General features: G+C 37.4%; 1 protein-coding gene across 1 annotated transcript in view; it reads left to right on the top strand.

Moving 5' to 3' along the window:
• SREK1 (splicing regulatory glutamic acid and lysine rich protein 1) overlaps positions 1–24283 on the top strand; it is a 31892-nt gene extending 7609 nt beyond the window's left edge. The window contains exons 4-13 of the mRNA XM_009646873.2: positions 5268–5383; positions 6729–6893; positions 7898–8076; positions 8646–8776; positions 10274–10388; positions 12926–13045; positions 15392–15943; positions 20655–20750; positions 21226–21361; positions 22475–24283. Coding sequence (XP_009645168.2) covers positions 5268–5383; positions 6729–6893; positions 7898–8076; positions 8646–8776; positions 10274–10388; positions 12926–13045; positions 15392–15943; positions 20655–20750; positions 21226–21361; positions 22475–22627 — 1763 coding nt within the window. The 3' untranslated portion in view covers positions 22628–24283. The remainder of the gene's footprint in view (positions 1–5267; positions 5384–6728; positions 6894–7897; positions 8077–8645; positions 8777–10273; positions 10389–12925; positions 13046–15391; positions 15944–20654; positions 20751–21225; positions 21362–22474) is intronic.
• Positions 24284–25691: the final 1408 nt, after the last annotated feature.

Genomic DNA, 25691 nt, shown 5'->3' with positions numbered 1-25691 from the left:
ACAATGTTAATTTTGTGACATTTAATAAACAATTTAACAAAAATGTAATTGTTAACGAAATAACATTATTAAGCTGTCAAAATGTGACTTGTGCGTGTATCAGTAGGTTTTTCTTTAAACGTTATACTTTGAAAACGCAAAGGTTGAAAGATAAACAAAGATGCCACCCTAATCATTCTAAATTTTATGTCCACATTATCTGGTAGATGGATTTTGACTATTAATTTGGTTTTGTATGTTTTCTCTGTGTGATATTTGTGCATTATTAGATGACTAGACTGGCCAAGGCAGACCTGTTACACTTGCCTGAGTTAGGCATTGTTTGCCATGCCACTAAACCTGCCGCCAAGTGAAACCTTCATGGGGGAAATGAGATCGAAGTCTGGCCTGCTGAAGATGGACGCCCTGTCTCTGTTTTTATTTTATTTTGCTTTCTTTCCTTTGTTTCTTTTATTTTTATTTTATTTTTTTTTGGTACTTCAGTTCTGTAAAAATGGTGTTTTGTAAAGGGTTCACAGTGTTTCATTTTGAAGTTGAGCTGAAGCTGCTTATGAATGGTGGATGGTATACACAGAGTTTAGAATATGAATAATTTTTATGCTGTGAATTATGGATAAATTTGATTTGGAATACGTTTAAGCATCTAAATTCAACAGATAAGCACCTCGTGTCAGAAGACAGGAATAGTGAAAAATATATCAGTTTTAAGATACATTTTTTCATATGTTATGCTTTATGAGTTTATCTTGGAAAAGGACAGTTGCAACTCTTACTTCTGGAGAAACTGGCTTTACAAAGTGAAGTCATGATCTTTCTCTGCTATTTTTCCTCTTCTCAGCAGAGTAGTTTTATTTCAGGTTGCATGGTCTGTTTAAAAGAAGGCTTACTATTTATGTCTAATATGAAGAGTTTAAAATAATTATTTCTGAAATTGAACTTTCATGAATATTGAGTGTCATGAAATATTTGTTTTCTTCTGATGAAACCTTGCTCCAGTGAGGTCAGTGGCAGTAAGATTTCATCCTTTTGCTTTTGTAACTTTCAGAAAAATCTGTTTACCACTCATAAGTACAAATGCCGCCTGAAGTTTTGGTTGGAATTTATTATGTGAGGCACATTGTCTTTTAACACTGTTATTTGTGGGAAGATTGAAACAGTTCTGTGTGCGTGTGTGTGTGTATGTATGTGTACAGTGCACTTTGACATGCTCCAGTGGTGGTTATTTCAAGAAGAGGTTTTTCTTTAAGAAAAAAAAAAGTAAAACATCTTCTCGGTCATCTCAATCTCAGAAGCCCTGGCACTTCATGCTGGAGTGATTGAGAAGGTTCTCATCCCTAAATGGTATTCTTTCTTCTTGTGAAACAGAAGCCCTGAAACAGAAGTGCTGGACCAGGTGGTGTCCAGCCCTAGGCATTGCTCTTCCCAGCCAGCTGCATTGGGATCAATTGGTTTCACTCTGGTAATGCACCAGGCAGCGCACTGCAGCTGGGAAGAGCTTTGCTTCATGATCTCTGTTGGATTTATCTGTGGCAGTTGAGGTAATTGCCAGTATGTGTAATCTCTTTAATCACTGCTGCTAAATCCAATAAGAATCATGAATTGGATCTCACAGAAGTTACTTTATTTCTAAGTGTGCATTTTCCATTGATTTAGAATAGCAGGAAAATTCCTTTAATTATGTTTAGAGCAGTTGTGAACTGCAAGGATTTTTAAAATGAGCAAACGTACTTATTGCAGAAGCAGCTTTGGGAGGGAGGATTAACCATGTAGTTTCAGTACAAAGAGTAGGAAATTAATGTCTTCTGAGCACTTGGAGGGGGACAAAAATACTGTGCTTGCTTAATGCAGTTACTTCTGTTCAGCATTTAGCAAAATGGATTCTGGCATGGACTAGGTTGACTGGGGCTCTTAAGCACTTTGATGATAGGAAAAAGTAACAATCATAACTGATACTTATGACAACTGTACATTTCCTAAGAAGCATAAGGAGTCTCTAGACAATGCAGAGCTAATCTACGTCTGCTTCCAGATTCCTTTGCAAAGTGAAGAATCAATAGATAAATGATCATAGAATCTGTAATTTACTAAACACAAGAGGTTCTAAGAAATCTTTCTAAGGATGTGATATAGATGTGGCATATTTATTTTTACTGTTTCCCTCATTAGAAAATAAATATCTTTACCTCATTTCCACTCAGCTTTTAAATACCACGAGTTCAAAAAAAGTAATAGTTACTCTTAAAGTGTCCTAATTTGTGTGTCATAACCCACATGTTTTGTGGTGTGTTTGTGGGCCTGTATTCCTTTTTTTAATAAATACGCAGGGAGAAAACTCCAAAACTTAAAGCCTGTAACTCGTGAGGTTATTTGGCCTCACATATTAATTTGTTTTTCAAAACTGTCTAAAGAACAGGGACGTAAATTTGCAAGATATTTCAGGTTTTCTTTTCCCCCACTCCTGTTTGTTTTCTATAGAATTGTTAAAATAATTCTAGGATATTCTGTAATATATTGTATAATAATAATAATTCTATAGAATTGCTATAGAGTTGTTAAAAATTTCAACCTGGTCTTAAAAACTGGAGAAGGATCTTTTGAAAAGGCAGCGTCTTTGAATATACAGGCAAATTTTCAGGGTTCTGTCTGTAGAGATAGACCCTTGAATAAAATTAATGAATGTTTGTGGCATGGAACTGACAAACTGATTTTGTTTTAAAAGAAAACATTACATTGTTGAAGGACCAAAGTATTCTGGAAATAATGCTGCTAACTTTACAGTTTAGATGTGCATGTTATTCATTCTTTGAACTGTTATCACAGTGCACTTAACTGAAAGTGTTCAGTGGATTACTTGAGCAACATTAGAGTAAATGAACAATTCCAATTATTTCAGTAAGATGACCCATATACTTAAAGTTTAGGCTTGTATTGAAGTACCTTTCTGAACTCGACTCATTGTCTGTTTAGTTATGTGCCTAACTCAGTTCCTGTTTAAAAGGGCTAAATGCCTAACCATCTCTTAAGTTTATCTTGTTAAGTGTATATTGAATTGGCTGTATGTAAGCACATATACTTATCTATGTTACTGTCCAAGGATCTAAATTAGAATGCAGACACATCACGTTAGGAGCCATTTCTGCTATTGGATTTACTTGAGCCATGTCTGTTGATCCTGTAGAAACCTGCATGAGTATCCATTTAATTGTAAGATTCTAGCTGTTCAGTATAAGGTCTGGTTCAGTAGTCACTTGAAAACATTTAAGTATTTCAATTTTCAGAAGAACCGGTATGTAATTCTACGCCTAATTTGCATGCACAGCTGCTGGAACTGTATATTCAAAAGCCTGTTAGTTAGCTACATATTAGGCAGGATGTGCAGCAAAGTATCTGATACTCATAAGTGGTCAGGCAAATCAGGTACGCTTCTCATTGCATGCCTGACTTCAAAATGGGATCTGTAAAGTGTGCTGAACATTGTGATGATAACTCGGATTCATGCATGTTTCTTAAAAAGCCCTAGAAGTCGTTATTGCACATTTAATTTTTAAGTGCTAATAATTTTCCTATTTTTCTCTTTTACATAGCAAAATCAAGTGGTTTGTTACATGTTAATGAGCAAGGTGCCTCAAAATTTAACATAAATAAAATAAATGTAAATAGGAAGGATGAGAAAAAAATGGGTACTGTTATTTTATCTTTTTTTTTCCACCCATGCTACATAAAAGTTAAGTTTCATTTAGATTTGTTTTGTCCTTTGGTCATATCCAACTGTAACCCAGTCCTTGCTGCAAATCTATAGAACAGGTTTGCAATGATTTTTTCTTCTTCTCATTTTTTTAAAGTAGTATGTTTCCTGTGGAGTCTATTTGAACTCATATAGCTAAAACTGCACAGTGTTTTGAAACTTAGATCGTATTTTGCTTTTGGATAAGAATACTTACATATTCATTTTAAAATCCTGAACTTAGGGGGTTTATAGTTAAAACATACACTGTTTGAACCAAAGCAGTAAAAACCACTGGCACAGTATTTGTGTACGCCTTGACTTTTAAAACAATGTTTAAATAAAAGCTTTTACATTTGCTGTTATTAAAGTGCATGGGGTAATACGAAAAGGCTCAGTTGGATAGCATATATACAATTATGCCAGTAATTTTGAATAGATCATATACCTAGTATAATTAGAACTCCTTTCTGTAGTTTTTCAGCTTAGTGTTTAATGTTTGTACCAGTTTAAATCCCTATGCATTTCAAATTCAATATGTACATGTAATTGTAATCATAATTGTTTAACTATTAAATCTTTTGATTTTTGAAGATTTTTAGGGGTTTTTTAGCAGTCTAATTGTGACTAATGGTGGCTGAAACCTGTGTTTAATTGAGGTTAGATATTACCTAAACTTTTAGCATGATAGGGGGAATATAATCAGGCTGAAATAGTACAAATACAGATTATGAGAAAATACAGCTTGCTTAGCTGACCACTTATGTTTTTCTTCAATCTCAGTAATTTTAAAGCTAATTTATCAAAGTTTCAGATAAACTGAGGTGACCTAGAATGTGAGACAGTACAAATCTAATTTTTTTCTACCCTCCCCTCCTCCACCTCCAACTTCACTTGTAGTATGCATTGTGTGGAGTTATAGTAGTTGAGTAGTTTTTATTTTATTTTTATTTATTTTTACATACAAAGTAGGTAGCTACAGAGGAGTAAAAACAAGTTAGCACATACTTTGTTTTTTCTTTTTCTTTTTTTTTTTTTTCTTTTACTGATTTGGTTATTTGCCATTTCTGGGGATTAAACTTTAAAAAATGTTCTTCTTTTCTGTATCTGATGTTCTGTGTGCTATTAGTGATGCAGCCAACACGAACGGTTGTCATGTGTAAAACAACTTTCGATCACCGCGAAAACACCGCCCTGGGAAAGCGTCCATGCTTGATATCGTTTGGTTCATGAACATTAAGTTTCCAGTACAGGTGACCCATAGCTCAAAGTGTTAAATAATTGTATACATTATTCAGTTTTTAAAATAATAATCCATTAATGAGATTGCTAGTCTTTGAAGTTTTGCTCACTTTTGTTTTTCCTAGTAGAGCAGGGTAAAAGGAAAAACTTAAGTTCTTATTTGTTTCTTTGTAAGGATCTGGTAGATAGATTCATTGTTATTTATTACATTTTTAAATGCAAGGGTAATTGTAAAATGATAGAAAGAGTAACATCTTTGTAGTGTTCCAACTCTGTGTAATGCTTTCATTTGCTTCTTCAGGTAAAATCCCAGATGAAGCCAAAGCCCTTTCTCTGTTGGCGCCTGCTCCTACTATGACAAGCCTGATGCCTGGTGCAGGGTTGCTTCCTATACCTACACCAACCCCTTTGACAACAGTAAGTAAAACTCAGTTGCTGTTTGATTTCTGGTTTCCTCTATGCTCAGTAGCCTTTTCTGTGTTTGGAGAACAAGAACTATCTGACTGTGGATGTTGTCCTCTTGTATGCTAGATCAGTGAGGGTTTAGCTGTGGTGCGTCTTTTGAGGGTAGTTCGCAGGATATCCATGCACTACCTTTCCTGGTTTTTAATTTCAGGTCATTATTTTGCAAAATAGTGGGTAAATAACGATTTGGGTTGTGTCATTTTAATTGTTTGGTCCAGTGGCAGTGCTGTCCACCTTCTAAACATTTGTTAAAACATAATACTCACATTGACACAGTTCTTCAGAATATTAAAGTGCTGCATTAGGGTGCTTTTACTTGATATCCATATGACAGGGCTTTTGTCCTGTCACCTAACAACATTTTTACTACAGAAAGCATAGGAGTTAGCTGCTGCTACTTCTGCTCAGTTCCCTTTTGCCTCTGTAAACCTTTCATCAGCAGGCTGCTGTGACCTATTCAGGGAAATTTCAAGTTAAAATAGAGTATTTATCTCTTTTGTTGCATAAAACAGAAATTACTGGTGGCTTGTTGAGAATTTCTCACACTTGTAAGAAAATTTGTCTGCTGGAAAGGCAGTTGCTTTTTGGGTGGAGAAAATAAAATTCAAATCAGGAACTCAGCAGACCAATTTAGTAGTGATTTTTAAATGACTTTTTTTTATAACACACAGTTCTTCAGAATATTAAAGTGCTGCATTAGGGTGCTTTTACTTGATATCCATATGACAGGGCTTTTGTCCTGTCACCTAACAACATTTTTACTACAGAAAGCATAGGAGTTAGCTGCTGCTACTTCTGCTCAGTTCCCTTTTGCCTTATGTGTCCCTTTGATGGACTGGTATCTACTACAGAACAAGTTGGCCTTGGGCACTGCAAATTGCCTTCTTCCCTTGCTGGGCAAAGGCTCAGCAGTTCCTTATCTACTCCTAATACTTGTTGTGGCAAAAAAATAAGAATGTCAGCAGTGTGTGAAGGCACGTTACTCAATTTACCTGACTGCAAGCATTAGAAATTCAAGCCTATATGTCTTCTGATTGATATACTGCATCCCTGGCCAGATCTCTTTGGTAAGATTTCAACTGATAGCTCACAGAAGATCTTAACTACAGAAGGTTATTTATGGGTAGATTTTTATTCTTCTAGAAAAGTGCTCATCTGGGACTTCAAAGTTTAAAGTATTGCCTATATTCATTAGATTTATTTTTACAGAAATGCACACGGCAGGCAAGTGTTAACAGGTAAAGTGTTTCCCGCCAGTGCTTGGTTGCAAAGCATATTCTGTTTTTGTGTTTTCCAGCTGGGTGTTTCACTTGGCACTTTGGGGGCTATACCGGCAGCAGCATTGGATCCTAATATTACGGCACTGGGAGAAATACCACAACCACCAATTATGGGGAATGTGGATCCATCCAAAATTGATGAAATCAGGAGAACAGTCTATGTTGGAAACTTGAATTCCCAGGTAGCTTTTTTTTGTGTAATGGAAATACACAAAAAGTGTAGAACTGTAATTTATGGATTCTAACCTTATATGTTAAAGAGTTTTCATTAGTGGACAACAATAGGAAATTAAACAAAAAAAAAATTATTTTTGGTTACTAGTGTTATTTCAAATTCTGAATGCTCCTGTGCCAATCAGATCAGTCCAGACTGTGGAATTCATTCTGGCAGGATACCAGAGAAATCACACTGTAGCTGAATTCAGGAAACACACTTATGATTGTGTGTTGATCAAATGCCCAGCTGGGTTGTGTTAGCTGAGCAATGCCTCAGAAGTCATGAGATCATGGTAGCTGTCCCCCACAACACTGTGCAGTTGCTTAAGTACAGTAAATGAATGATGTGTCTTAGTGGATGTTGCAAAATTCATAAATACCTTTGAGTTTCTCTAACAGAAAATAAGGTCTGTCAGAAACTTGTTTTTTCGGGAATTGATTGAATTAATTGAAAACCAATTTGCTTTTGACTGATGGCAATATAAGTATGTTATTTTGGGGTTTTTTGACTGCCAAAGTAGCCACTAGAATGTAAAAGTACTATCGTTCATAATAAAATAAGCCAATCTGGAAGCTAGTAGAAAAACAGGTATAAACTAAGTCTTGTAATATTGTTTGGACTTTTTTTTTAATTGATAAAAATTCACAGTCAATAGCTTGGACAAAGTGTGTAAGGAAATTCCTCATCAGTTATTTCAAATGAGTTGCCTGAAAAGTGCAAAAAAAGCTTTTTTAAACTAGATGTAGGACTTCAGGGGTTGTGGTTGCACTATTTTAAATTGTAGTATATTCTTTAGATTAATGGAAGAAAAAATGCCTTTCTTAAAATGTAACATTACCAGACTCATGTTGCCTGTGTAGTAATGGTGAGATATCTTTCCAATTCTGTAGCTTTTAGATTACCTGATATATTGGATAAGTGGTTTTCATTATATATTTTACTTCAGCTGAGCTCTTCGACTCTTTCTAGACTACAACAGCAGATCAGTTGCTTGAATTCTTTAAGCAAGTTGGAGAAGTCAAATTCGTGCGAATGGCAGGTGATGAGACGCAACCAACGCGATTTGCTTTTGTGGAATTTGCAGACCAAAATTCTGTACCTCGAGCTCTTGCCTTTAATGGAGTTATGTTTGGAGACAGGCCACTGAAGTAAGAAATTAATTATCCATATGACTATTGAATGAGACATTTCTTTGTATCCTTACACATTTATGACTCCGATGTGCGTGAATATTTTTTCAATATAAGGACCTATTGTTAGCAAACTGGAACATTTTTAGAAACTCCAATTTCAAGGTTGGGCATAACGTTCTCTAAGAAGAATATGGATGGCATCAAGTAAAATATATTTAATCTTGAGGTAGTGGAAGTTATAATAGTGAAAGAATCTGCAAAGTTCTTAGTACTAGTTAAGCTTTCTATATGATATATATGTAATTAGTAGGGCTTAAAATAGAGATTTCATCTGAAATAGAGAAAAAGATTCCTAGACTTCCACTAGAAAATATTTTAACACAGAAATATTGTGCTGCAAAGCTTTGAAAGCAATAAAAGACATTTCAGATACTTAAAACAGATGAGTGTTAGGACAAATCCAGTTTTGCTGAACTTTGAAGTTTTTAGTCATACGTGGAAGCTGAGGTGTTTTCCTTCCTTAGTTTTTAATTTTCCCTTTTCAAGTGTTTGGGAATTAAAGGTTTTATTTTTCCTTAATTTAGAATAAATCACTCCAATAATGCAATAGTGAAGCCTCCTGAAATGACACCACAAGCTGCTGCCAAGGAACTGGAAGAAGTGATGAAGAGAGTAAGGGAAGCCCAGTCGTTCATATCTGCTGCTATAGAGCCAGGTACGTATATTATGTTCATTACCTAACAGACATGTTGCGTGTATACCTTGGCACACGTTTTTAAGAGCATTTTCAAACACAGCAAAAGGGCACTCAGAGGTGAACAATGTGTGTTGGAAAAAAAAAGAATCGAAATTGTGTTTGTGCAACAAAGCAGTGGAATGAAACTGACTTTTAATTTCATCATGTCCTATTTTCAGATACATGCTCACTGAATGTTTTCAGAAATACAAGGTTAATACTGAATTAATACTTAATGTCAGTGCTTTTTAAGTTCAGAGTACTTACAAACTTTTAAAAGAAAATGTTTTATATTTTGTTTTATTCTCCTCTAGCACCCGTTAATGTCATAGTTTCACGATCAGAAGAAGCTAGCATGGTTCTGAAAGCAGTAATATTCTGCTTTCCTTATGTGCAGCATGTTAATCTTGTCCTTTGCTATGCTCTTTTTCATGCTGGCTCAAGACTGTGTGCATCCTCTTAGCAAATGGGATCAGAGAATGAATCTGGGGTAAAACTTAGCATATTGTAAAGGACATCTTTTCATCCAGATTGGTTCCCTGATGCCTGTTAACACTGAGATGCCAGGTCAAGGAGGAAGGTGGTGGTGGTTGAGAGGCTAGACAGACATTTCAGTGCTGATTTATGCTGACTTAAAAACCATAGCTGATTGCAAAACCACAGCATTAAAAACATCTCAGCTTGTTAAACTTGCAGTTGAGATCCTTCTTTTTCTTTTCATCAGTGAGATTTGTCTTCTTACTAACAAACCCAGCCATTATCTTATGTAGGTTTGACAGTGTGGAGTCTTAAGGGGTTTTTTTGGGGGGGTGGGTGAGTATTTTCTGTTGCTTTTTAGGGTTGGAAGAAAAATAGCTCTAACATTTGTTCAATGTTAGGCATCAGAATAACAATCTTCTGGAGTCTGAATCAAAGTCTGGTGAAGTCACTGTTAAGGTTTCTGTTGACTTCCTAGCCTTTGGATCAAACTTTTCACCCTGTTCCCTCTATCCCTTCCTCCCACAAAACAATGATTGAGGAATAAGACTTCAATATTTTTACAGTAGTTGAAATATCTAAAAGTATAGAAAGTACTAATTATTATTTACATTTTATGCTTGTTTTCAAAATTATGCCCTCTAAATTTACTCTATTCTTCTCAGGTTGTTTGCAAAAAAAAAGTAATTGTATTAAATAATAGACCAAGAGGAGAACATGTTGTGATCTTGTGCATTGTGGCAGCAACATAAATCCCATTCCTAATAGAGCTAGCTGTTTATAATTATCTGGTTTATGTGTACTGCTGCAGGATGGCTGCACTCAACGAGTATATGCAATGACTTTCTTGGATGTTTCTGAAGGATATTTGCAAAGAAGGAAGATGTGCAAAGAGTAGGCCCCTTGCACTATATGTGGTACATTCCACTTGTGCCAGATTGTTAACTGGGATCTTTAAATGTTCTGAGCTTACACTGCAAAGTGGTTTTTTCCTCTCAGAGTCTGGAAAGAGCAGTGAAAGAAAAGGCGGTCGATCTCGTTCCCATTCTCGTTCAGAATCCAGGTCTAGCTCAAAATCCCGATCTAGAAGGAAAAGATCACACTCAAAACACAGGTAGGTATGTTTTTCACTTTGTACTAAGAGATCAAGGTGGGTTTTCTTGAGTGGTGGTGGTTACCGAGATTTCTAACTGAGTTGTAAAACAGGTATCCCTGTAGAGAAGATGACTAACTTATACTGAGCAGATCACAGTAACCAGGAACTTTGTCTTCGAGCAGATACTCTTTCACTCTAAATCTTTGCACTAGAAGGCACTTCTTTTGCCATGTAGCATAACCATTTCTGTGGTTTCATGGTACATTTTGTGCCATGTAGCATAATATAATATTGTGACCTGTATCGTAAAAAGAAATAGTTAAGTGTATTTTGTGGATTGAACATGTTAGTTTTCTGTTAACACCTGAGCAGATAGGCTGGCTCGTTCTGCTAGTAGAAAGTTCCTGATGTCCTGAACTTCTAAACATCAAGTTTTTTAATTTACTGTACTGTAAATGTAAAGCTATGGTTTTTCAAAGCAGAAGAAAAAGGCTCTAGGGGCAGTTTTTCATTCTTCAGACTTTATTTGCTTTGCTACATTTGTTCAGTTCAGAAACAGGCTTTGGAATATGGGAGGAAATGAAATTCCTAGATCACCCTTGAAGTATACCCATTAAGATTTTTTCCAAGAATGAGACAGCCTTGCTATGTGAGACTTACAAATGCTTCCTGAAATGGTACAGGAATGTCTTCTGAGCATTTATGTAATCAATCTGAAGGTATTTGGCTACATTACGTGTAAAAAAAAAAAAAAATCAGGATGTATTTGCTAGCTTACACTTTAAAAAGGTGTTGTCAGTGTTGCAGCAACAGCTGTGTTGCATCTGTTCATGCATCATCTTTTAACAAGGCAACTAGAATTCCTTTAGGTACAGAAAAGCTGGCCAGAGGGAATTATCGTCAATTATACTATCAAATAAATATAAGTACAGGTTTCAGTTTTGCAATAGCGAGACACCACAGTACCTGTAATCTAATGACATTAAAATATTGGGTACCTTTCTACGTCATTAGATTACAGGTACTGTAAGAAGAATCGTTTGGTCACTTCCTTATTGCTTGCTTCTCGGCAGATTCTCTAACTCAGGACCTAACTGAAAAGCAATCTTTGTTTTCTGTAACACTGCAGTAATCTCAGTACTATTTTGTGTTCACACAAACCAAACTGATTTTTGGAAGATGAAGTTGCATTTTTTTAACTTGTGGAAAACTTGTACTTCAAACAGCTGTTGATGGTTATATTTTGTTGTTGTTGTTTTTAAACGATTTACCACAGCTACTGCCAGTTTTGAGAACATGCTCAAAAAAGGCCAGTCTGATCTGTTGAGGCAACTTCATCCCTAAGAATAAACTGTCCTGACCACTTCCCTGTTTCACTGTTTTATAAAACACTTAAATCATTTTCATCTCTATGATAAAAAATTTATTCAAGGTCTTATTTTGACTCAGTTGTAATTAATTTGCCCTGTAGTTAGTTTGTATTTCTGTATTAATAAGGAGAGCCAAGCTGTAGGTAAAAAATGGTTGCCTCTCCTCTCATCTTGGGATATATTATTCTGTGTGTCTTGAGCTGCAGAAGACAGGTGGAGCTGGTATTTTTTGTACCTCCCTGTTCTTCAGGATTTATTGACTAATATACATGGTCTTTCTGTCTTTGGTAAGTTAAACTTCATGGTACCTTAACCTCTCAGGCAAAGTATCCAATGATGCAGTTTTTTGAAAGTTAATGTTCAAATTCAGCTTTTTATTTTTGCTTTCCTAGGGAGTATGATCTTCCAAAAATAGGGAATATTTTGGAAAAAAAAGAACATAGTAATTTTTAAAAGGTCTCGTTCATGAAATCTGCATCTATACTATATATGTTTATCAGAAGACTTTAATTGGATTTTTGTCAGAGTATCTGCACATTATTTGCATTCCTTATTTATCATATAGTAAATGCTCATTCCTTTCCTTGAGAATTCTTATAATTGAAATTCATGCTAACAATTCCTTTCAACTGAAAAGGTAGCTTGACTAAATGCTGAACTGCAGATAGTGGAGGTTTTTTTTGGTTTGGTTTGGTTTGTTTCTTTAAAGTTCATTTAAATTGTGAGGCTGGAGAACAAAGCAGAAAGAGACCAGTTAAAGCCATCTTTCTTCAGTGACCAAGACTGCAATAAGTAACTGGGACTGGAAAAGAAACAAAATGTAGCTAATTGTTTTTACAAGCTGCTAGAAATTGTCTATAGTAGATATTACGCACTGTAATTTACTAAGGACAGCTTTCCTAATATGATAGAATTTATATCTTCCAAAATGTTCATGTAGGTTATTATGAAACATGGGTATTACCTAAATGGTGCATTGTTTCAAAGGGGGGCATGTGCACCTGGTGAACCATAAAGTATCCGTATTTGCACAAGTGTTCACAGGTGATATATTACCAAAATGTAATTCTTTATATAATTTTATGTAGTGAGGCAAGATCGACGGGTTTTTTTCTTTTGTTGGATGACCTAATTTTTATGAAGTTTCAATATTAAAGTATTTTTCTTCTGGCATTGTTAACATAGAAGTAGATCTGGCAACAGATCACTCTCAAGACACAAGGACAGACGCAGATCCAGAAGTCCCCTGAAAAAACGGTCTAGATCTAGGGAAAGGCGGAAATCAAGAAGTCGCTCTCGTTCTCGGTGAGTTACATTCCTAAGAAATGATACTGTTCTTCACACACAGTACAGAGTTTTTAAAAAAAAAAAATCTGACAAACCGTTTAGGTGATGGTGAAGGGTGGAATCTCTAAATGCTTTAGCCTGTCCCTAGGCTTTGTCTGTGGGACAAAAGAATAGAAAGTAAATTTTAATGCTGAGTGCAGTTGTTTTGGCTGGGATAGAGTTAATTTTCTTCATAGTGGCTTATATGGTGCCTGTGTGGGTTAAACCACCACACTTCAGGTACCTAAACTTTGATAGTCTAGTCTACATTTATACCAACATGCAAGCTGGCCAAAAATACACCAGGCTGGAACCAGTAGGTTAGGAATGTTCTGTGTAGCCTGTGCAACCCACAAAAAAGTGGATGATGCTTGTTCGACCTCTTTCTGTTGAGAAGGTTGGATTCAGGCTGAACTCGATCATGCATTCTGAGAACAGACGTGAAGTTTTTGTGCATGAGCTTTTAATTTCACCTTTGGCTATCTCATATTGGCCATACACTGCTGTGGGCACAAATGCATGTGCCTGTTATATAGCATACTCATATTTCAGGATCTAATACACCTATATTTTGTCTAGTCTATTAATTTTTAAATATGATTGTCTAAGTATTGAACTGTGAAATTCCAATAAGATAATAGCATTAATTTTCTGAGGGATGAAGTAGTGAATATTCACAAAACAAAAGTGCCTCTGAAAGTAGCTTCACAAATAGAAGTCTTGCTACTTTTCTTTCTGTTTCATCTCTGTAATTCCTGATTGATTTAAAGGGAGCTTCATACTTGGGTTGTGCAGTTGCCTCTTATTTTTTGAGGGAAGAAGTTTTGTGGGAAAGAGAACTGCAGATCTGTGGACCACAGTGGAAACAGGAATAGTCTACATAGCTAGCTGGACTTTATTGATGGATCCTTTTGATTCTCTGTTGCCATTGTCTGGAGCTTCTTGAGATATGTGGTCATTGGAAGGGGCAAGTCCAATGAAATCTCTGTGATAAATTAACTAGAAGGCACTTCTTGGGTCATTGTGAGACTATTTGCTGTTGCAGGAATTGCATGCTGTTTCATCTTTATGATCTTACATTCCTTCTCTGAGACTTCTAAAGAAATGTTTGCCAAAACCTGATGGCAACCAAAGTTGTCAGGTCACAGAGCATACAACAGCCTACTGTTTATTAGCAGTTGAAAAGAAGATACAGCCAAACACTTCTTCCACTGAAGAAAGGTGGGGGCTGTGTTAGGACCTTTCATGCATGAAGGGGTCTCTTTAAGAATCTTTAAAAATCCTGGAATAGGTACCAATATAATAGACATGGCAGCTTCTGTCAGTCTGGTTCTCTTGGGCATGTAAAGGTCTGCTAATCAACTTCCCCTCTTGTGCTTTATCCTGTTTCTCTCTATGAACAATTGTTCATTTTCATAGGTCCTAGAGGCAGGTCAAGGAGTCCTGTGTCTCTCTGCCATAAAGTAAAGATGGAGTCTTGCACTTCCAAATAATCCTATACCAAAATGTCATCTTCCAGCCAAAGCTGTGATATAATCAATTTTTTTTTGGCTTAATGACTAGAACATCAGTTGGAATTTTCTTCACTGTTGTTCTTTTTATGAACATGTATCATTCTGCCTGTTCCAAAGAAGCTGACTTGTTCTGTTATCCTTTCTTCTGTTTTTACTGTACTAATAATTTTTCAGTAATTATCAAATTCCTAATGACATTACAGATCATTGAGTTGTCTTAATTGAGTTTTGACCTTAAATTTGCCTTTTCGAGGGAATTTGTTTAGTGAAATTTTATCCCTTTTTTTTTTTTTTATTTCTGTGGATTGTTGTTGGGCTTCCAAGCAGTTCCAGGATATCTGTGTGAGAGAACACTGTAGAATAGACTTCTGCCAGTCATCTGTCATTATTCATGTGGGGGCGGTTAATTGCAGTCCATTTTATGTGGACACATTTTTAGTAAAGAGTAGATTTATGGATTGCAAAGTTTGTCTCACCACTAACAAAATGTAGAAAATTTATGTAAGTATAGTAACATGACTGTGAGGTGAAGAGACATAATCTCTCAAAGTGTAGTAACATCTCTCTGAAGATCACAGTTTGACTTTATTTTGGCCTCCCCTTCTGCAATTTGGTTTCCAATTTTTTCATAGCTATATAACATTTCCCTCATGGTGAACAGGGGTGGAAAATTAAAATATTGAATAATTACTGATTTTCAACAGAGACATGTACTTTATCTTGAGCAATTAGTGTATGCTAAAGAGTTAGTTGTAATTTTAATTGGAAAGTTCAAAGATGAATTAATGGATTTGTGTTTGGCTTTTCACAGGGACAAGAAAAGAGACAAAGAAAAGGTCAAGGAAAAAGAAAAAGCCAAAGAAAAGGAGAAAGAGAGAGACCGAGACAAGGAGAAGGAGAGGGACCGAGACCGAGACAAAGACAGGGACAGAGAACGAGATAAAGAGAGAAACAGGGAGAGAGATAAAGAGCGAAACAAAGATCGAGAAAGAGTCAGAGACAAAGACAAGGACAGGGACAGGGACAAGGATAAGGACAAAGATAGGGACAGAGACAAGGACAGGGAAAAGGAGAAAGATAAGGAGAAGGAAAAAGACAGGGAAGAGGTAGAGCAGAACAAGGAAAAAGAAGATACTGAGAAGGAAGGAGAGAAGGACAGAGAGAAGATTAAGGACAAGGAGGGAGATAAGGACAAAGGAGGGGACAAAGAGAAGGACAGAGACAAGGAAAAAGAAAAGGATGGGGATAAAGAGAAGGAGCGAGATAGAGAAAAAGAGAAAGATGATAAAAAGAAGAAAGAGAAAAGATCCAGAACACCCCCAAGAAGCTATAGCTCTTCAAGAAGATCTCGTAGCTCCAGCAGGTTTGTTTAGAATTTTTTTGTGCTTTTTTTGACTTGTCAGTTCAGTGAGGCACCATCCTAGTTTTTATGTATCAATATCAACACGTGTCTTCCTAATTAAATTTGTATTATTTCTGTTTTGTAGATTTTCCTACAAAGTTACAAAGAGCTCTGTATGATGCCTGGTAGAACATAGTTTCTTGTGGGGCTGCTCATGCTTGCCTTTCACATGACCATATAGTATAATCCTTCAGGACAGTAAGAGGGTGATTCTTGTGACATTTCTCTGTGTTGGAGCTATCCAAAAGTTCTGATAAAGCGACATCACACATTATCTTTCTCCTGATGAAAGTTTGAGTCACTGTTTCATAGTTCCTTGGTTACTTACTTACTGTACGGTGTTGGTCCGTAGATCTTACGAACAAGCTCAGCCATCTAGCTGAGCAAAACACTGTGGCTTCATTAAGCATATACAGCTTCCCATTTTATTGCCTTTTTAAAATTATTTCATGGGTTGAAGACCTACACAGAGGAGAGGTAGTTCTGCCAGCTTTGAAAACATAACATTTTCTGTCTGTAGGCCTCAGGAGTGTCAAATTAGATAAATGCAGAAAAACGATTTAAAATACTGACACTGTGTAGTTTATATAAGAACTTTGGTGGAAGACCCAGTTCCTAATTTCAAATAGCAAGTGTTATCTGGATGTTACCAAAAATTCATACTCTAGTTTGCTACAATTATGTTCCCCTTTTAGAATCTTGCTATTTAAGAAAGTGCCCTGGAAGGCTCAAATGCCATGTACTTGGGCAAAGAATTCTGGTGAAAATTAGTGTATCTCTTCTAGTAGACTCACGCTACAAAACCCTACTTTGATACAAAGTTAATTTTTTTTATACAGATGTTACTAAAAAAGGACAATGTTCTTTGAAGATGGAAGATGAAAAAAATAGGGTTTTATGTGGATTTACAATTCTTTCTTCAGATACAGCATTATCATTTGAGTATCAATACTGGTGCCAACACCATTGAACGCCTTCATCAGTGGCCTAGGCAGTGGGACAGAGTGCACCCTCAGCAAGTTTGCAGACAATAACAAACTGGGGCGATAGGGTGGTACACCAGAGGATTGCGCTGCCTTTCAGAGAAACCTTGACAGACAGGAAAAATGGGCTGACAGGCAACTCATGGAGTTGAACAAAGAGAAAGGCCAAGTCCTGCACCTGGACAGGAATAACTCCGTTGCACCAGTACAGCATGGGGGCTGACTGGCTGGAAGGCTGACTGGCAGAAAAGGACCTGAGTGTCCTTGCAGCCAAGGTGGCCAGCAGTATGCTGAGCTGCAATAGGCAGCATTGTGAGCAGGTCAGGGAAGGTGATTCTTTCCCTCTCCTCAGCACTGATGAGGCCACATCTGGAATCCTGTGTCCAGTTCTGGGCTCCCATTACAAGAGACACACAGACATACTGGAGTGAGTCCAGTGAAAGGCTGTGAAACTGACAAAGGGCTTGGAGCATCTGTCATACAAGGAGGGACTTGATGGAGCTGGGATTATTTAGCCTGGAGAAGAGAAGGCTGAAGGGGGCATTTTACCAATGTGTATGAATCCCTGATGGGGAGAGTGTGAAGAAGGCAGGGCCAGAATTCTCAGTGGGGGCCAGTGACAGGATAAGAGGCAGTAGGCACATACTGATGTACAGGAAATAAACACTTTTTTCTAATGTTTAAATTCTGTTTTTTCTGGCAAACTGGAACCAGTTACCCTGAGAGATTATGGAGTCTCCATCCGTGGAGATACTAAAAACCTGACTGGATGTGGTCCTGAGTAACCCGCTCTAGTTGACACTGTTTTAAGGTGGGGAAGGGAGAGGTTGGACTAGGTGGTCTCCAGAGGGCTCTTCCAACCTCAGTAATTATGTTACTCTCTGAAAAGTAATTGTGAATAGGTCCCAGTTAGCTTGCATTTAGGGGTATCTGTTTACTTGGCAACTGATGCTGCCTAGTTGAAATGGTTACAAACCTTTCTGGAGAAGATGATCCAACAAACCGGCATTTCAGCTGCCTGGATTTACAGTGTGGCACTGAGTTGGGACAGCTGCTCCTCTGCCTGATGAGTGTAAAGTACTGGACAAATTGTCTGTTTGGAGGTGAAGGTGGAATAGGACATACAGGACCTTCTAAGAACTAGGTGGCAATTGACCTTGCTTTACTGTCAGACAGCATGCAAGTACTAGAAATCAGATGGCTATTTGTGGTTCCTAGCTGAAGGAAGAGACACAGACTAGAGGAAGAGGAGATAGGTGTGGTAGTTCTGTATATGATTGAGACACAGGATCACTAAGTATTCAGACTTGTTTTTTTCTTAAATTTTGCTGTTTTAGCATTGCTTAAGAGCATTAAAAAAACAGGTGCACAAAAATCTTTGTATAGACAAATGAAATATGAGAAGCAGAAACTGAAGATCTCGTGAATAAACAGTTTCTAGTTTGAACGCAATTACTAAGGCACTTGGTTACTCACAGATATGTATGCTGGAAAGCAAAATAAAATGGAGATATACTCAATGTAGCCCAGGTGGGAGCACTGTCAGAATAATATATCAATTTCCAGTGTCCACATTTGAAAAAAGGTGACGATAAATGTGAAGGTGTTCAAAATGAGATGTGTTAACTAGTGAACAGCTCATCAGTGATCGTGTTATTTTCTCCATGATTTTGAAGCTGCTTCACATTTTTGTTTACCAAAGATTGAATCAAACTTAAGAGCTTACCCGAACAAAATAGTTATGAAATTTTGTTCTGTGCAGCTTCAGGAGGTCACAGTAGATGGTATTGTCAGAGTATCAATCCCGGTTGTGATACTAGGTGTATCTTAATATATCTTTTTGTAATTTATCTAATAACTGCTGATTTCTTGTCCTTTCTAAATATTGAAGATATATATTCACACCTAATGGTGTGAATTGCAAAAGCTGGTACGCGTTAAGTATAGCCTTTGTGCCTTATCTTGAAGTGCCCTCTGCATTAATTTTTAACTTACCTGTTTTTCTTTGATGGTTCTTCCTGCCCATTTTTCCTCTGTGAAGAGGTGATAGGAAAAAATAATCTTACTTTGGCAGAGATAGGTTCTCTGTTTATATTGAATGAAGCTTTACTGGACCAGTTTTTGCTTTATTTTAACACCTGCCTCAGTATGTTTGTGACCAGTTGTTTAATCATAGAATCGTCTAGGTTGGAAAAGACCTTTAACATCATCAAGTCCAACCTTTAACCTAACCCTGCCATCCCACCTCTAAACCATGTCCCTAAGCACCTCGTCTGCCCGGCTTTTAAATACCTCCAGGAATAGGGACTCAGCCACTTCCCTGGGCAGCCCATTCCAGAGCCTGACAACCCTTACTGTGAAGAAGTTTTTCCTAATGTCTAGCCTAAACCTGCTCTGGCGCAACTTCAGACCATTCCCCCTCGTCCTATTGCCTGTTACCAGATAGAAGAGGCCGACCCCCACCTCCCTACAGCCTCCTGTCAGGCAGCTGTAGAGGGCGATCAGGTCTCCCCTCAGCCTCCTCTTCTCCAGACTAAATAACCCCAGTTCCCTCAGCCGTTCCTCATCAGACTTGTGCTCCAGAGCCCTCACCAGCTTTGCTGCCCTCCTCTGGACATGTTCCAGCAATGCAACATCTTTCTTGCAGTGAGGGGCCCAAAACTGAAGCCAGGGTGCTGTTGGCTGTCTTGGCCACCTGGGCACACTGCTGGCTCATATTCAGCCAGCTGTCAACCAACACCCCCAGGTCTTTTTCTGCCATGGAGCTTTCCAGCCACTCTTCCCCGAGCCTGTAGCACTGCATGGCGTTGTTGTGACCCAAGTGCAGGACCCGGCACTTGGCCGTATTGAACCTCATGCAGTTTGCTTTGGCCCATCGATCCAGCCTGTCCAGGTCCCTCTGCAGAGCCCTCCTCCCCTCAAGCAGATCAACACTGCCACCCAGTTTGGTGTCATCTGCAATGTGGTGGTCTATTCAAAGTCAGACTCCATAATAGCAACTTCAGCACATTCCATATATCTATGTAAAACAGCTGTTTTGTAAAATACTACGAGCTCTTCAGTGTGTTACAGAATTAAAACATTCTGTTTGCTGAGCAAGAACTGCTAGGAAAACAACAGATACTAACTTATTTATTCTGATTTTGATAACGGCTTGCGCTTCATTTTTGCACTGTTTGCTTCTAAACCAATAGGAATGGTAGCTCGTGTATTTAGGAATTAAATTTCAGTCAGGCTGAATTGAAATTACAATGATCTTCAGGTTGTAATGTTATGAGGTTCGTATTGCTCAAGTTATGCCTTTTGTCTTAATGTGACTCTTCATTCAATTGGATTCTTCTCCTGACAGACGAAACTCCTGCTTAATACAGGATTAGTGAATTCAGTGTGTTTCCACTGTTATCAGGTGTAAGTACAAGCCTGTGAGGATAAACAAAAAACTAAAATCTGAAAGGGCACAATCTTTTTTTTCCCACTTCCAGCCTCCCCTTTCTCACCAAACTGAAACATAGGAAGTTGGGGTTTTTTTTTGCTTTGTACAGTTCATATATTGTTGGTGATACAGTGTTGATTTCAAGGATATCTACTTAGTTCTTCTGTCAGATCACTTTAAGACCATTCTGTTTTTATCCCGTTCCTGAGTTTATTATTTTTATTCTTTGATGATCTTCAATTTCTTTGTCCTGTAGAGAAAGGCGTAAAAGGAAGAGCAGAAGTCCGTCCAAGTCTCCTAAAACATCCAAAACAACAAAAAGGAAGTCTTCACGAACTCCTTCTCCAAGAAGGTCAGTTTGATGTAAACATAAAAGTTAATGAGCAGTAAAGGAGGAAGAATTTATAGTATTTTCATTGTTTTACTGCCTTTGCGCTAATAATCTCATGTGATTTCAGTTGGTCAGTATGATTCACTTTTAATTTAAAACAAACAAAACAAAAACCTTGATGGATTTGAGCTTTGGTATGCTTTCAGCTGGAGAGTTTCAAATCTGTCAGCAATGCAGATTTGCTTCAAACCAATAAAAGCCCTTCATCCGATAGAGATTGATTTGGTTTTCTCTTTGCAAATACCATGCGTACTGAACACATGCATTCCTTAGGTCTCTTAAGTCAAAAAATCCCCTTGTCATTATGAAGGGGTTTTTGTTATGTTTTGGGTTTTTCTGGACAGCCTGCAGGTGAGAGCTTAGTTTGCAGTTAAATGATGTGAAGGTTGCTGGTGTTGGATTAAATTCTGATTTGAGTAAAAATTTTCTTAAACAGAAACAAGAAAGAAAAAAAAAGAGAAAGAGATACAAATAATGAAAGAAGAGAAAGAGAACGCTCCACATCAAAAAAAAAAAGTAGTAAAGAAAAAGAGGGAAAGGAGAAATCTGACAGAAGCACCGCTCCTTTGAAGGTAAGCTGTGTGAGCAAATGATAAGCAGAGTGAAGTTGTGCTGTTGGAGCCATTATTGAAATTCCCTCCCTTCTTTTCACTTCTTTTCCCCCCTCCCTTCTTTTTCTCCTGTTTTCCTTACCAAATTGTTACTGTTTGGGTTTAGCTTTTGCCAGTTGGAGACCTACAGTTGGTGTTAGTGGGCCAGTTTGATAAATCTCCATGTTTGAACTTTACTGGATTTACGGGAGTTTGTGTGAATAGGTTATGGAAACACTGTGCTTTGGTTTCTCTTTCCTGTTCTGTGCCGTATGTTAGGACTTGGCTGGCTGCCTACCTGTATGAGCAGGCAGGAAGCAGACGGTGTAACTGAGGAGCAGCATTCAGGGACAGCTTGGCTGTCAAGCTGAAAAGATTACTTTTTTAATAAACTTCCATTCTGCAGTGCAGCCTCTCCCTGGTTGCTTTGGTCCTGGTCTGTGTATTGGACTCTGCAGGAGTAAAGTTGAAGAGTTGGGGAAGAGTGGTATGGGATTTTCCCCTGCAAAATAGATAGAAGGTGATGTTATTAAGAAAAGAAACATCTTCAAATTGTTTAATCTTAGAATTTGAAAAGCAGCATACCTTTGAAGAGTAATTTGTGTACTCAGAATTATTCAGCTGTTACAAACCATCTGGTTTAGGTGACTCTGTCCACAAGCTTAAGTAATTATCTTACTCAAGAACTCTCTTAAAATGCATCAGATACCTGACAAAAAATATGAAAGAAAAAATTTAATCCTATTTTATTTAGAAAATATGGTGAAATCTTAACTTCTGGAGCTGTTTCTCATAGGTTCCATGATGCTGCTTGTTCTGGTTTTTCTGGATATTGATGGTAAAGACAGATCACTTTATGGCAGTGATTTTTTGGATGACAGGTCATTTACGAGTGCCTAATTTGAGCCAGTTGAAAAGAAAGCTTTTTTTATTTAAAAAAAAAGGAAAATAAGCTGACACTTATATTCTAAAAATCGCTGAGACAAGATAGGCATGTAAAAATTGAGACAATAAAAATATCAAGAGTTGGTTGGAAGTCATACCCTGTAATGCTAAGACTATGATTTTTTTGTAAAATAACTTTATCTTTGGTAGGACAAAGATCACGCTAAAGAGGATCAGAACTCAGAAACTGACAAGGAAGTAGACAACAGAGACACACAAAGGACAGATGAAATCAAGCTACAACAGAATGGGAACTGTCAACCAAATGAAGAAAACCTCTCAATTAAAATGGAGGAGGTTTAAAGCAAAGAACGGACCTCTTGATTCAACTAAGGAATGAAATCCAAAGCTTTTTATTTCCCAGAATGAGGAAGAAAATGTCAAAGCAATCAACCTGAATGTGTTGATAGTACTAAGTAGCTCTTCCAATTCTTGTGATAGCTTTGTTGTCTTCTTGCTGTAAAGCAAGAGAGCACGGACCAGTAGTTACACCATGAAAAGGCAGATGCCATCAGAACTATTCATCTCTGAAAATCCACACATTTCCATGATGGCTGTACTTATTTGTAAAATGATTTATGTTAAGTTTTGCCATAAGCTGTTACAAATAAATAGGAACTGAAAGATGTAAACCTGTACTACCCAAAAAAAGCTGAAGATATGCATTGAAGGTTGTTTAAAATACTGCTTGTTGATGAATTTTGTATTGTTTTACCTTGTGGGTTAAAAAATTGACAAAAATTTCAATGTGTACTGTTTGATGTGCTTGGAAATGGTGCATAAATATACACACTTTCTTTTGTTGTAAATGACAACATAGGGAAAGGGTCTTTAAACATAAATGCAGTTTTACGGTTCTTATGTTAAATACCCACTGACTAGTATGTTTTTCATTTGCTCACTGCTTGAGATTCTTGGGTTTTATTATTTAAAAGAATTTCTTACTAATATCCCTAAAATTAATATTTCTTTTCAAGTATTTGAACAATGCATGCTACTTTTCTGCTCCTGAAAGAAACATTGCCATGTTATAGACAATAGGTTAGCTTAGAGGGTTATTTTGGGGTTGTTTGTTTTTTGTTGTTTTCTTTCGTCCTTCTGGAAGTGAGCACATCTGTATGATGTTATCAGAACTTACAGCTTTGCTTTGAGCCGTACTGCAGTGTGTCTGTTCAGCTGCAAATAGTACAGGTGCCATTATGAAAATAAATTTTTCTTATTTGTTAAAAAAAATATGGGAGCACAAGCAGAAGCTTTAGTGCCTTCTTAAAATGTGGTATTTTCTGGAAATGTACGTGTGCTATTACTCATGTTCAGCTAAATCTTACATGATCTCTATTGCTATTTTGCCACCACCATACTGTAGACAAGAATGCAAGTGATTTGTCAGAGCGGTTGTTTGATTCACTTGTTAAAATACTAAAGCTCCATTTTTACTTTTTGTTTTTAGAAGAGATTTATAGATGAAAGCAAAGATGCAATTTGGGGACCACCACTGTACAAAAGTAGTAGCTGAATACAAAGCATTTTCTGATCACCTGCATCAAAGACAGCCCTTTAGACATTTAATCTACGTTTGAATGGCCTTAATCATTACCTCTCCGTCATCTTCTCTGATACCTGTTGGGTGATATGAAAGGAATTGTATGCAAAGAAGAGGGGATAAATAATTTGAGGGAAAAAAGTTCTAATTTACACAGGAGTTATATGTGGAGATATTTTTCTCAAGGTAAAAACTGGCTTGTGTTCTCTGAACTAATTTAATCGGTTACATGAGATTTCTTAAGAGTCGTACCTTTAAAATTTATTTATACCTAAAATCTAGTAGATTATTTTTAATACAACTTAATACAATCAAATTACTTAATTGCCTTACCTCATGGGAAGAGTAATTTCTTTCAGTTAAAAAAAAAAATTAATAGCACATTAGCTATTTGCTTTGAATTTTTTTTTTTTCCTTTGCATAGTTAATTCTTCTGGGGGAGGGGTGGGTGGGGAAAAGGCATATTACTGGGAATGAAAAATTTGCCCAATTCCTAAGGTAATGAAACCCAGTTTGATTGTGAAGCTGCTTAATCACTCTTCATTTTCGATAGGATTTAATGTTCTTGCCACTGTGTACATTTAAGACTATAGAAAATGCTTTACCATGTAAAGTATAGACAGTCATTTTCGTGATGTTCAAGCCACATGCTGTTGGCTGGTAAACAGCTTATTCTGATAAATGAATGACAAGTCTGTATGCTTACAGGAAGACTGTGAAGGATTGTGTCTTGCAACAACAGCTGTCTTATTTATGATGTGTAAGTAGCATAGAGCAAAGAGATTGTTTGTATACTTGTTATCTTTGGTACCATTTCACTAATAAAATTAAGTATTTTAGAGGGAAGTTTCTGCTGGTACATACTTATTAAAGGAATATTTTTAGTTTATCTGGTCTGATCAGTGCAGCTTCTTTGATGTGGAATGTGGATACCAGTGAAAACATACACGTATTATTCATAATACCTTTGAAAAGCTAAGTTTCTCCTGTGGGAGGAATTGGAATTCTTGCAGCTTGCCATGTTTCAGCCGATCCTAGTTTGATTTCTTGAGTTTTGTTACCCTGATACTGCATAGCTCTATTACGTATCAGTTACAGAATACATGAAGGATTACGTAGTTAGCCAAGAAGCATGCCTTTGGCAATTCATAGCGGGGGATGGCAGCCTTACGAGCTAACTCGCCGCATGTGCGAGTCCATACGCAGCACGCTGTTGTATCGTCTGTGAATTAGTGGTTCCCTTACAAGAAGGTTTTTTTAAAAAAGAAAGCAAAACACCTCCCCAATCAACCAACTGCCAAACACACACACCTCTTCCCCACCTCGCGTCACGCTTCCTTACAAATGCTGCGTTTCCTGGTTTTGCTTTGTAGATACCGTGCGGGTCTGTGAGGTAATTAAGTGCTGTCTGTGTGTACTTGGTGTTTTACAGTTCCCCACTTCCTAAGAAGCCACTGCTAGAGAGCCTTTATTCTGTAAAATGCCTGTCTCTGTGGAGGGTGGCTCATTTCCAAACCGGCAGTGCAGTAATGGGAGGTCCCGCTCGCTCCGGCAGGGCGGTGTGCATCCACGTTAAATGTGCCCATCTTCCACTGGAAGAGCATTGCCGTCACCGTTAACGAGTTCGCATGCTGCGCTGCCGTGTCAGGTGGTTTGGGCTTGCCCTTTATGAATTGGAGAACCCTGTGGTTCATGAGAACTGTGTCGTTTCACATGTAATTTCCTGTGAGTCAGCCTTTTTGTTTTGAAAACGTCGGGATTTGTGATTGCTCAGAAAAGTGATGATGCCGTGCCGTTTGGCTAAGGCCGCGTACAGCACGTATG

The sequence above is a fragment of the Egretta garzetta genome, unplaced genomic scaffold (assembly GCF_000687185.1).
Source record: "Egretta garzetta isolate BGI_Z169 unplaced genomic scaffold, ASM68718v1 scaffold439, whole genome shotgun sequence".
Classification (NCBI taxonomy): Eukaryota; Metazoa; Chordata; class Aves; order Pelecaniformes; family Ardeidae; genus Egretta; species Egretta garzetta.
This window is presented reverse-complemented; position numbering and strand designations above follow the sequence as displayed.